We start from the raw sequence: 13681 nt of genomic DNA, 5'->3' as shown, positions 1-13681 counted from the left end.
TACAAACAGTACTGGCATGGGCAGTACATGCAAAAAATTGCTTATAGATGCTGTCAAAGCCCAAAATTGCCGTCAATACTACATGACGACCCTCAAGTAACAATGATGAGCTTGACTTTTGCATTCATCTAAATGTGCTATATGATTTTTTACAATTTTTTTTAAACCTAGGGTTTCAGAAATTGTTAGCATAGTATTGAGACATTGCATCAATCTGTCTAGAGGAGTTTACAGATCTGGTTATCTGGCTTACTATGACAGAGAAGGACAAGAGGAAAAAGCCAGGAAAAATTAGACATGACAGAAAAACTTACATAACACAAAACAGGTATCAGGAAAAGGCATTGATGATGAGACACCATGTACTTTACATGCATGAATTTTATGACTGTGAAGCAGAGGGGTAGGACATAAGTGCTCAGGGAATACATATTGTGAAGAGCAAGATAAAGTAATTCAACAGAGATTAATTACCAAAAATATATTCTCCTATGGCGGAAAAGATAGTTTTGAACAACTTTTTAGCAATTTTACTGATGTCTTCTTGGAGTATAACTCTTAGAGACCTCAATTCAGTGTGGGTGCAAATTACTGCAGATGATGGAATCTGTACTGGAAACAAAAAACGCTGGAAATCACAGTGGGTCAGTGAGGAGACTCGTGTTAACATTAGGTTATATTCAGAACTCAAAGCAGATCTGGCAATGTTCTATTGGCATTATAATTGAAAGCTTCTGGGCATCTTTATGATGCACGTAAACAATTTTTGGTGGGGAGCACCAAGTACTTGGAAGAAAAAAATTATCTATCAAATTATGAAGGGATTCAAAATTGGCAGTCAAGCTTCTGGAGATTTCAAATTATGTGGGTTTGAAAATGAAACACAGTGAGGCAAATGTAATTCTACACCAAGAAACTTACTTGAAAAATGTTGATGCGACTGCAATTAGTCATATGACATATGAACAGAAAGATGAGGCTACCATCAAGGATGAGCTAGAATATTTGAGGTGTATTGTCAGACAGCTCAACTGGTCAGGCACACAGACCAGACCAGATGCAAGTTTTCATGTGCTGCAACTTAGTTAGGCCATGAAATATCAAAAGATAAACTATGCCTCAACAGTTAATACAGCTTTAAAAAAAATTCCAGTGCTGAAGAATTTATGACATTCCTTGTGAGGAAAATTGGGAAAAGCTGCCCCTTAGCATATGAGGCAAGGAAAAGAAGAGTGAAGAAGGACATATTGAAAGAACAATACCAATAAAATGGTACATAGATAATTAGTCTTTAATGTACATTTTACAGGAAGTGCAAATCAATAAAGGCTTATGATAGATATAGTCAGTTTAAAGCAGATGCTGAAGAAGAAAGAAATCACAAATCTAAGGTGGGTAGATACTTGTCATCAACATTTGATTGTTTCACTGAAAAACTGTTGAAAATTCTTGAAGAAGGATGTATCTAATTATGAGAATCTGAAATTGTGTTTTTAGACTTATGCACCCCTGTGTAAATTCAACATTTCTTTAAATGAAAATAAGTCTGTCAGAGTTAGAATGGAGGTTCCTTTAGGTTTAAACACAACAGCTCCATAATTAATTGAGTGTAGTTAATGCTCATTGTGACTTTGTTTTTAAGAGTGGAGTTCTTTCCCTGTGAGGTAGACTTTTGGACAGGGAAGCATGGAAATTGATACTTGTGCTAAACTACAGAATTACAATAAAACTCCTGTAAATCTTTGAAAGTCTTTTAATGTCTAATTCAAAACATGGTTATCAGTAAATGAAACATTGGTAGAATCCTGAAGTTGCTCTAAAGCCACCATTTCTGTCTTAACCAGTGTCATTATCAACTCTTTTGACTTATATGATGATCCTCTTTGTCATTTTATCATTCCTGCAGTCTATTCCATCAAAGTTCTTCCTTTATTTTGTTTTCTCTTTTCCACCACCTCTCGTATTTCTAACTTTTTTGAGTTCCAATTTATTTTTCTACTGATGTTGTCAAACGAATTGAGTATTTCTAGCACTTTTAAGTCTTTACTTCAGATTTCCAGTATCCATAACATTTTTACCTTGTATTTATTCAATAATTTTACTTGAAGCAGAATACCTATCAGAAAACTTATCAGACAGACTAAAGTCTTTCTATTGCCCAGACAGCAACTGTACAAAGGATAACAAAGTGTGGAGCTGGATGAACACAACAGGCCAAGCAGCATCTCAGGAGCACAAAAGCTGACGTTTCAGGCCTAGACCCTGTACAAAGGAAATGTTTTATACTGTAAAATGAGTTACAACATTTAGTGCAGTAATTGCAGAGTGTCATCTTCCATTTATTCAAGGAGCAAGATAATTATTAAAAACTCCTATAAAAGACATATTGTGAGGCTGCTAATCTTTTGTGGTTCGTTTAATGTATGTTAAATTTGCTTGAGAGTTCAAGCCAAGTTAACTTTGATTACAATGTTATTCTGCTGCCATTTGAAGATCATGGAAACACACAAGATAAAATTAGTTGCAAGTTCCAAGTCATTACCATTTGCTGCACAAGGGTTTCGCCATGGGGAGGTGATGGCCTGGTAGTATTATTGTTGGACTGTTAATCCAGAGAAAACCAGATAATGTTCTGGGGTCCCAGGATCAAAACCTGCCACCATAGATGGTGGAATTTGAATTCAATTTTTAAAAATCTGGAATTAGGAGTCTAAAGATGACCATGAATCCATTGCCAATTGTTGGTCAAAACTCATCTCGTTCACTAATGTCCTTTCGGGAAGGAAACAGTCATCCTTACTTGGTCTGTCCTACATATGATTCCAAATCCGCTGTAACATGGTTGACTCTTAACTGTCCTCTGAAATTGTCCAACAATGTACTCAATTCAGTTAGAGTCGTGGGAATGTACAGCACAGAAACAGACCCTTCTGTCCAATTCATCCATGCTGAACAGATATCCTAAATAAATCTAGTGTCATTTGGCCCATATCTCTCTCAACACTTCCTATTCATGTACCTATCCAGATACCTATTAAATGTTGTAATTGAAGCTTCCACCACTTCCTCTGACAGCTCGTACCAAACATGCACCACCTTCTGCGAGAAAAAGTTGCCCCTTTTAAATCCTTACCCTCTCACCTTAAACCTATGCCCTCTAGTTTTAGACTCCCCTACCCTGAGGAAAATATCCTGCTGTTCACCCGACGGATGCCTCTCATGATTTTATAAGCTTTTATAAGATCACACCTCACCCTCTGATACTCAAGGGAAAACAGTCCCAGTCTTTTCAGACTCTCTCTATACCTCAAACCCTCCAACCCTGGCAACATCCTTCTCAATCTTTTCTGAACCTTTCAAGGTTCACAACATCCTTCCAATAGCTGGGAGACCAGAATTGAACACAGTATTCCAAAAGTGGCCTAACCAAGGTCCTGTACAGCTGCAACATGACTCCCAGTGTCTATCATCAATGCACTGACCAATAAAAGCAAGCATACCAAACACCTTCTTCACAATCCTATTTACCTGCAATTCCACATTAAAAAAAACTAATGAACCTGCAGACCAAGGTCTCTTTGGCAATGCTCTCTAGGTTCTTATCATGAAGTGTACCCGTCCTGCCCTAATTTGCTTTACCAAAATGCAGCACCTCACATTTATCTAAAGTAAACTCCATCTGTTACTGTTCAGCCCATCTGATCAAGGTCCCATTGTACTCCGAGGTAGCCTTCTAGGCTATCCACTACACCACCAATTTTGGAGTCATCTTTAAACTTGCTAACTATACCTCCTATGTTCACATCCAAATCATTTATATAAATGGCATACCATAGCAGACCTAGCACTGACCCTTGTCGCACACCACTGGTCACAGGCCTCTAAGTCTGTAAAGCATCCCTCTATCAGCACTCCCTGTCTCCTACCTAGTTATGTATCTAAATGATTAGCTCTCCCTATATTTCAAGAGCATCGAGGGATGGACAACAAATAATGGCCTTTCCAATGCTCCAGTACTCTGATTCCACTGACTGCTCAGATACACAGCGCAAAATATAGAATGATATTAAATAATGCCAAAATAAAACAGTGTTAAGTGTGACTGGTAAAGGATCAAATGCTGGCAATGTCTAGACTCAGCTTCTAGTATTATAAAAAAACATGCATGGACACACTTTCTCACAACTGCCTGCGGTCATGATTTTTATTCCGTTTTTATTTCACCATTTCATGTTTCACATAATAGCTAGATAAACATAAAATTTCAATCTGTTTATGCTTCTCTGTCGAGATTTAAAGACACTAACTCAGAAGGGGAGAGTTTACAACTATCATCATCCTGTACTCAAATATATACATATTCATCATTGGACCAAATTATCTTGGAAAACGAAGAACCAATCTATTATAGGAAGAATACAGATGATAGATAATGATTAAGACAGAACTTTATCATTTCTGGAACAGAAACAATCACTTCTGATAATCAAGTTTAAATTTCAACATACCTAGGGCAACAGCCATTGGGACAAGTTGTCCTTCAATTGGGCCTGAAATAGGTGATGTTGACGGTATCTGGTGTGATGGACTAAACAAGTATTGGCTGCTCTGAAAATCTGGAACAGAAATTTGCTGCTCTCTCCCTTGGGTGGTTATGGCTTTCTCGAGTGTCGATGATGCAGTTTGAGTTCTTGTGGATTTCATCTTGACACCTATTAAAATGATAAAAAAGATATTGGGCATCAGCAATAAATTTATGGCAAAAGTCATGAATAAGACATCTTCTCTGAAGAGTACATCTACTCAATTAATTTCGAAAAAGAAACAATACATTTGAAGAGTTGTAGCTCAAAAGATCCAATATGCAACTTTAAATTTGGGCTCAGTATTGGGTAGTTCCCAAAAATTTGAGTGGGGACCACGATTTGAAATTATTCAAGCTGCTATTGTGAAGCTCAAACAGAAGTTGCTGGGAAAGCTCACCGGGTCTGGCAGCATCAGTAAAGAGAAATCAAAGTTAACATTTTGGGTTTAGTCACCCTTCCTCAGACTTTGAAGCTCACTTGACATTCTTTAATGATGCCATCAGGTCTCAACTGAGGACTTTAATGGGCAACCTCGAAACGAACACTGCTAGTATGCAGAACAAAATGGTTGATGCATTGCGAGCTCTGTGGCAGCCCATCAGCAATTTGGCACAAGGCACTGCACACAGCTTACAAACCAGTCCTTCGATGGTAATCTTTAAACAGAAAGTTTTGTGACCTGAAACTGTGTATGGTAAACTTTGAAATTTCCACAAATATCTCCAGTTTTAGCTTAGAAGGAACCTGACACACAAAATTTCATTGCCATTATTATCTTCAAAGCCCTAGCAACATGATTCCTATGCTGCTGAGGTTGCAGTCCTGCTCTCGTCCAAGGGGACTCGTTAAGGCCAACAATCATTTTAGCAAATTTCTGTAGACATTTCAAACAAATCAACCATGAAAAGTATCAAACACCTACAGAATTGTAGAAATGACCAAAAAAAAACAGATAGCAATGAAACTTTAAATAGTTGATAACGTATTTGGAGAGCACTGGTTGGGGTTTTTTCCACTGCTTAATGTGAGGTTAACTGCATTTAGGTAAGAGTTGTCTCCAAAAGGGCTTCACGAACATCAAGTCAGTTTTCACGATGACTGACTTCATGATCTGTCTCCTCTGTATATATTACAGCAGATATTCACTGCAAATAAGAGCAAAATATTGCAGATGCTAAAAATCTGAAAATAAAGAGAGTGTTAAAGAAACTCATATCAGACTTGAAACATTCATTCTATTTCTCTCCACACATGCTGCCAGCCCTGCCGAGTTTCTTCGTGTTTGTTTCAAACACTCACTGCACATAGAATAAACAATTCACCAATATGCTGTCTAGAGCAATTCATCCCACTAGTGTGTGTGTGTGTGTGTGTGTGTGTGTGTGTGTGTGTGTGTGTGTGTGTGCCATGCACACATTTTCAAACTCCAAGGACATTAATAAAGGGCGCTAATAAGTCAAATTTTTTTTGAAGGCAATCCAATCACAATAATCCACAAACCAAATAATTTGACATCACAATTAATGGTTCCTCCATTTACTCTGCTAATTAAATTTATAAGTGTAAGATTGAACTCTCATTTCAGATTGCAGAACACTTACACTGTTATTCGTCTATTAACGCAGGCATACTTCAGTCAAAAACCACTCAATTTGATATACTATAAGTTAATTTTAAAAATAATCGAAGGTATTTTTACAGTAGATGTGAAACTGTGAACTCAAGTGTTTCTGAGTATTTGCTCGTGAATTGCACGGGCACACTAAAGTGAAATCATAGTTGATTTCTGAATCTTCCTAGTATTGAGTTTCCAAATGGATTGTCTTGCAATGTTAAATATGCTGTATAAATGCAATTCATATTGTTGTGGATTGACATCTAGGAGGTTGCTGGCAATTTGTTTAAATCCACATAATGGCAAGAAATGAGTCAAACAATGCCTTTGTCAGCTTTATATAATCTTGCTTTGCTCTATGCTCTTTCTTCAGTTTGTGAAGAAAGAGTTGCCCTTTACAAAAACTCAAAGAAGATGTTTATCATCTAGGTCAAAAAAGCACAATCTATAACAGTATTATTTAAATTAAAATGCAAAGAAAAGTCAACTAGGTCTTATGAAGCTCAGCAACATATGGGTAGTTGCTTCTGATTAAGCTTGCTTTGAAGTGAGCTTGGTTTAAGTTTCCTCCCCTGAAAACACAAATATATACATGAATAAAATGAATAAATTATTGCAGACATCTTCATGCATTACCAAGCCATTCATTGTTGCTGTAATTAAATACATCTGGTAATGGCCTACTTAATGGTAAATCAGCATCATTATGGTCTCTTCATTTAATTAAATGCAGATTCAAATTGGAAGGAGAATCAGATTAAAATGTGCAAGTCTTGCCTGACTGATTAAACAGAACCAGACTTATGAGACATTTCCTAAAGCCACAACAGCAGAACAAATCTGAGGAACAACACAACTGATAAAACATGAAACAGAATTTACAATGAAACAAAGCACTCACCCTTAATACTCTCAATCACTTTGGGCCTTTGTGGTTTGGATTTAGGTATAGGAGAGTTCAACTTCAGATATGGACCTTTTTTGTAAGTTCTACGATGTCCCTGATAAACTGCCTTTCCATACACTCTTCCAAGGTAGTCTTCACTTTGCGAAACTGGATCACTCAAAGTAATTCCATCCAGATTAGCAGATATCTGGAATAGAATATTCAAAATTAACTCCAGGCACATTTGTCAACTTTTAGGTTCAATTCTTCAGGCATAACAGGTTGGAATTTCATCTCCTGGTGCAAGTGTGAATTGGTTTGCCAAACATTGAACTTAATTTTCTTTTCACAGAGAAATAATCTTCCCTCTGCTTTCCTTACTCCGTGTCAGTTTCATTTTTGCAGGTCAGAAAAACATACACACACCTCTTACGAGTTTGTGTCTATTGTGACAATCATAAGCATACTATATTTGCTTGCCACAGTGTTCTGGTCTGCGCTTTAGAAGCCCTAAAAAAGACATTCCTCCTTAGGAAGACTGGAAAAGCCTGATTAAGAGAAAGGAATATTTTAAAAGGTAAGTGTAAAATGTTTTGAAAGCTTCAAATGTCACTGTTAAATGTATTGTAGTGGAAATATGCTTTTAAAGCAGTGATTCATCATGTGATTCTGTCCTTTAAAGGAAAGTTGATCATTATATTGATCACCAGGTGGGAGTGGGTGATAGAGCTAAACACAACACCTTCCCAAAACCACTCCAAATATTTATTCTTTGACTTTGAATTTATTCCATGGTCAACTTAAATTTAATACTGTTACATTTTAGGAGATCTGTCTGCTTTATCAATTGTCCCAGCCACTTCATGTGCTGCAAGTGCTCCCCAAAAGCAGCAAGTCATTTCCAGCCTCACAGTGGCAGGGTCCCTACTGGAAGAGAATTAACTATCATTACCCTGACAAATGTGACATGAAAATAAGAATCAAGTTAGCTGAAGTCCCATCCCATCTTGACTGATTTCATGCAGCAACGTGACCATGAAGAAAATTCCCTTGGTCTTTGCATCACTCCATTCAGTCTTGCCAATGTGTTGAGTCAATAGATGAATTAAATTTAAGATCCAAATTTATAATACATCAGTATATAACAATATCAATTTAATTTACTAGTTATATTAATTATAATTTAAAAAGAAAACACCGCTGGTAATAAAGTTGTGTTCAGTTGCAAGAGTGAATAGATATGTTGCTGAAATGTTGAGACATATTGTGAGATTTATCCAGGGTTTATTTTGGGACAAAATAACAAACATTGGAATAAAAGAGGGACAGTTTTAAGTGGCAAGGAGTACAACAAGGTTGTGTATCACCACCAAACTATGCAATCTGTACACAAAACAAATAGTTTGAGAATAATATGTACTTCCAGGAGGTAAATTTGAATGATAGACCATGAACTTGTGTACAGAATCAGAAGACACTCTACAAAGTACTGTAGATTAAATAAAATCTAGAAGTTTGAATATGGATTAAGAATAAATATCAAAAAGCTGAAAAACAAATGTAGCTGGAAGGAAGAGATAGTAGGAATTGCTGATACTAGAAAATCTGAGATAACACGGTGTGAAGCTGGATGAACGCAGCAGGCCAAGCAGCATCAGAGGAGGGGGAAAGTTGACATTTTGGGTCGAAACCCTTCTTCAGAAATGGGGAAGGGGAAGGGGATTCCGAAATAAATGGGGGGAGGCGCGGATAGAAGATGGATAAAGGAGGAGATAGGTGGAGAGGAGACAGACAGGTCAAAGAGGTGGGGTCAGAGCCAGTGAAGGTGAAGGTAGGTGGGGAGTTAGGGAGAGGATAGGTTGGTCCAGGGAGGACATACAGGTCAAGGAGGCGGGATGAGGTTAGTGCGTAGGAGATGGGTGGGGGAGCTTGAGGTGGGAGGAACGGTTAGGGAGGTGGGGACTAGCTGGGCTGGTTTTGGGATGTGGTCGGGGAAGGGAAGATTTTGAAGTTTGTGAAGCCCTTGGGAAGGAAGTGGGCGGTGCAGGGTTGGGGAGTGATGAGGTTGGAGGCTGTGGGTGGGAGGTCACCTGAGATGATGGATGGTTTGGTGCTCGGGGGGTGGGGTCATGATCAAAGGGGAGATAGGAGGAGGGGTCAGAGAATTGGCACCTGGCCTCAGGGATACTACTACTGTGCCCCCCTGGTCTGCAGGTTTTATGGTGAGGTCGGGACTGGAGCTGAGGGCTGCATGTTTTGCAGGGAAGAGGTTGGAGTGGGTGAGAGGGGTGGAGAGTTTGAGGCAATCGATGTCCGGACGACAATTGTCTAATTCATCTCTAAATGTCGTTAAGACATCGATCACCTCAAATTCAATTCCTCCCACTTCCTACAGACAAAGGGGGTTGCCATGGGTATCCGCATGGGCCCAAGCTTTCCTGCCTCTTTGTAGGCTATGTGGAACAATCCCTCTTCCAAAGCCACACTGGACATATCCCCCATCTCTTCCTCCATTACATTGATGACTGTTTCGGCACCGCCTCGTGTTCCCACGAGGAGCTCGAACAGTTCATCCACTTCACTAACACCTTCCATCCCAACCTTAAGTTCACCTGGACCATCTTTGACACCTCTCTCTCTCCTTCCTGGACCTTTCTGTCTCCATCTCTGGCATCCACCTGGAAACCGATATCCATTTTAAGCCTACTGACTCCCACAACTACCTGGAATACTGCTCCTCTCATCCACCTTCCTGTAAAAAGGCCATCCCCTATTCCTAATTCCTTCGCCTCTCAGATGTTCACCTGCACATCTGTTAATGTGATATATTGTATCCACTGTTCCTGTTGTGGTCTCCTCCACTCAGTTTGCAACAAACAACTACACCTCACAGTCATGAACCATTTCAACTGCCCACCCCACACCCCACTCCTTGGACAACATGTCCATCCCGGGCCTCCAGCGTTGCCACGATGATGCCAGCCAGAAGATGCAGGAACAACACCTCATTTTCCTCTCGGGAACCCTGCAGCCCAAGGGTATCAATGTGGATTTCACAAGCTCCAAAACTCCCCTCCCCCGATCACATCCTAAAACCAGCCCAGCTAATACCCGCCTCCCTAAACATTCCTCCTACCTCAAGCCCCCCCCTCATCTCCTAAGCATTAAGCTCATCCCGTTTCCTTGACCTGTCCATCCTCCCTGGATTGACCTATCCCCTCTCTAACTCCCCACCTACATTCACCTTCCCTGGCTCCATCCCTGTTTCTTTGACCTGTCTGTCTCCTCTCACCCTATTTTCTCCTTTATCCATCTCCCCTTCTCTTCTTATTTATTTCAGAATCCCCTTCCCCTCCCCCATTTCTGAAGAAGGGTTTCGACCCGAAACGTCAACTTTCCTCCTCCTCCGATGCTACTTAGCCTGTTGTGTTCATCCAGCTTCACACCGTGTCATCTCGTAACTAGAAGGAATATGTTGGAAGAAATTAGAATGAAGAACGAAGTGGATAATGCCACCCTAGATCTGTCTTGTCTAAGCTTTCAGCCTGAGGTGGTTGGGTGGGGAGATTTCCAACTTTCTCTAACGCGGAAGTCCAGTGTGAAAACGTCAGAAAAATAAGGTTTGCCACAATGGTACACATGGATTTCAGATAAAAAAAATTAAAAGTAATAAACCGACCATTTAATTGAGTAGTTAATAAAAATAAACATTGAAGAATGTTAATTGGCAGAGCTAACTATTGAATCTTTTCTTATTGCCTTTTCAGTCAAGAAGCAAAACTAAATAAAAGCACGAATAAATAAAAGCACTAAACCTCAAGGCTTGATCACTAGGGAAAGGGCTGAGCTAAAGAGTTGGATTTAACTAACACTGACCTAGATTTGTCTCTCATGAGTCACACTCCAAAGTGGTCTCTGTGGAATGCACAAAAAAAGGGTTGCTTTACTGCATGTGTTCTCAGTTTTAAGAAGGAGAAAGGTTGATATCTGTTGGATTCAGTCTCATGGACAGATCCAACCATCCAATGTCACCCACCCATCCTCCTATCCTTACCCATCCACCCATGTCCATTTACTCTCACTCACATCATTTTACCATCTGCCACCTAGTCATATCCATTCGTTCGTATCCCCATGATGCAAACTGACCGTCTTGAACATTTCACACCTTATTGTTTCTTCAAAAACCAACAATTGTTGACCAAGTGTTTCCTGTTTTCCCCAAAGTTCATCCCTCCAGAAAAAAATAAATGTGTGCTGGGTGATTTTAGAAGGGTTAATATTTATAATTTTATATTTATAATTTATAATTTCCTACTTCAAACTGTTAATCAGCTTTACATCTTTGCCAAACAAGTCATTTTCACAATAAATAAACAACTTTCCTGTTTGTGAAAGAAACCAGAGTGATGATTCTTTTTTCCATTCTAAACCTGATACAGATAGCAGAGTATTGAATTTATTGGTAATTGGGTATTTAATTTAATGCTGGGTCTTTTGGAGTAGTGGGACTTGAGCGAGGGTGTGCAATCATCCAAACTCAGTCATAATAAAATATATGATTTATACAAATTGATCAATTTAAAACCTATTCAATAATGTAAAATCTAATAAATTTCACGCTCAGGAACATTTAGTTAAAGTCAGTGGCTGATCTCACCCGACAGTAGGACAAAACACCTGACCAGGTGTCTGGGTTTAATATAAGCCAATCAGCAGCAAATGCAGAAAAGAAGCAGCCTGTGATTGGAACAGCAGCAAGACAATGAATGGCAGTAGTCAGCAAGGCTCCTGGAAGTGGGGTTGGGTTAGTGATAAGCAAGGTGAGGGAGAACAGGACTTAAAACTATCAGGCTTGGAGGCAAAGCCAGAACCTTGGAGACGAGGCTGGAGGCCAGGAAATGAAGTTGGGGCATGAGGAGCCAGGGCACGAGACTGGAATCGAGGGAGAGACACTGTCACATTGGGGCAGGAGATCAGGGAGATATTGCAAGGCAGAGGCCCAGAAAGTGAGGCTGCAAGGCCTAGAGTGTAAGTCTCTAAGGCCAGGCCCAAAGGATTGAGGCCAGGGTCCATGTAGTGAGATCGTGACTTTGGAGCAAGGCCGTGAAGCCATATCCCAAGGTATGAAAGCAGAGAAAGCAGCTGCAAAGTGGAATGGGGAAGAGAAGCTGCAATTGGAGCAATGGCTCAAAACATTTAGCAGAGGGGCAGCAAAAGAGATAGAGCGCTGGGAAGTGAGTGGGGGTTGTCTGCAATGGGGTCAGGGGGTGTGGTCTGCAGCAGGGTGGTTAGTGGGGGGATGAAACTCTTTGAAGAGGTTTTTCAATGAAGGCCTACTCAGCTAATTAGAAATGAAGAAAACTTGAGGTTGTGAACACTTAACAAATGAATGTGCAGTCTCTAGCTTAACGCTGCAGGTGTTTAGTTGCTACTGTATGGGTGAAAAGCCTAATGAACACTGTGTCAATTGGATAATTTAACACTGAAAACTTTTGATTCCTAAAAATTTGCATTATGTATTATCACATAACAAAGCATCACAAAAACTGAATTAATTGAGGTGCAGTGACTAATCTGTTATAGATAGAAACCATTTAGCTGTGACCTCACCAGTCTGTGGAAAGCATGATGGGGCCAATGGCATTTTGTGTATAGATTTGTGTGTTACTTAGTTTTTAAGAAATTGCTGTGAATGTATGCCTTTTTATTCCAACTTAAATACTGTGTCCGGAAATGAATGCTTTCTCTGTGTGTTTTACTTTAATCTAAATGGAACAGTATTGATGAATCCTTCAATTCCGCTTCTGTGTAATTATAAGTTCCCAAATGCCAACGCAAATAAAGAAGATTTTCTTACTATATTGAGTTTGTAGCCTAATGAATGGACTAGTGAGAATGAAACAGGCACTGTTGATGATCAAAAAGAAGCCCCTCTCCTCCCCGAAAAATAATACTTTCATCCCTGAATCTGATCATCTATTTTTGCTTTGTGACTAGGCCACAGCACCAAGAAATTTCACTGCAGTTATTCAATGCTATGTGATCAATGTATCCACATGCACTACTAGAAGACAATAGGAACTCCAATTAAAGAACAACATCTTTGGCAGTGCAACAATCTCTCAGTACCGCACTGAATTGTCTAGTTGAATTAAGAGTATAAATCATCAACAATTCAAGTTAAATCAGCATGAGGGTCAAATTGTAATGCTTCCTGTAATTCAATGATCTGCTATTATGATGGGCAAGGATGTAGGTTTTGGTTTGGACTTGATCTCGGCATGAAATGGAGGGGGGAGGGTCAGAAACCCTCAATGAGGTAGTTAGAATGCATAGAATCCCTACAGCATGGGAGCAGAATGTTCAACTTGTTGAGTCCACACCAACACTTCGAAGAGCCACCTCCTCTCCTACCCCCATAACCTGGCACTTCCCATGGCTATTCCACCTTGGCTGTACATCCCTGGACACTATGGGCTAATTAGCATAGCTAACACATCTAACCTGTACATCTTTGGACTGTGAGAGGAAACCAGAGCACCCGGAGGAAAACCACACAGATTAGGGGAGAATGTGCAAACTCCACACAAT

At 39.7% G+C, this 13681-nt stretch overlaps 1 protein-coding gene across 2 annotated transcripts in view; it reads right to left on the bottom strand.

Moving 5' to 3' along the window:
- kiaa0586 (KIAA0586 ortholog) overlaps positions 1 to 13681 on the bottom strand; it is a 490003-nt gene that overhangs the window by 174098 nt on the left and 302224 nt on the right. For both annotated transcript variants that reach the window (XM_048537548.2, XM_048537549.2), the window contains exons 16-17: positions 7103 to 7295; positions 4509 to 4712 (exon numbers count right to left, since the gene is read on the bottom strand). In XM_048537548.2, the coding sequence (XP_048393505.1) occupies positions 4509 to 4712; positions 7103 to 7295 (397 nt within the window). The remainder of the gene's footprint in view (positions 1 to 4508; positions 4713 to 7102; positions 7296 to 13681) is intronic.

The sequence above is a fragment of the Stegostoma tigrinum genome, chromosome 10, assembly GCF_030684315.1.
Source record: "Stegostoma tigrinum isolate sSteTig4 chromosome 10, sSteTig4.hap1, whole genome shotgun sequence".
Classification (NCBI taxonomy): domain Eukaryota; kingdom Metazoa; phylum Chordata; class Chondrichthyes; order Orectolobiformes; family Stegostomatidae; genus Stegostoma; species Stegostoma tigrinum.
This window is presented reverse-complemented; position numbering and strand designations above follow the sequence as displayed.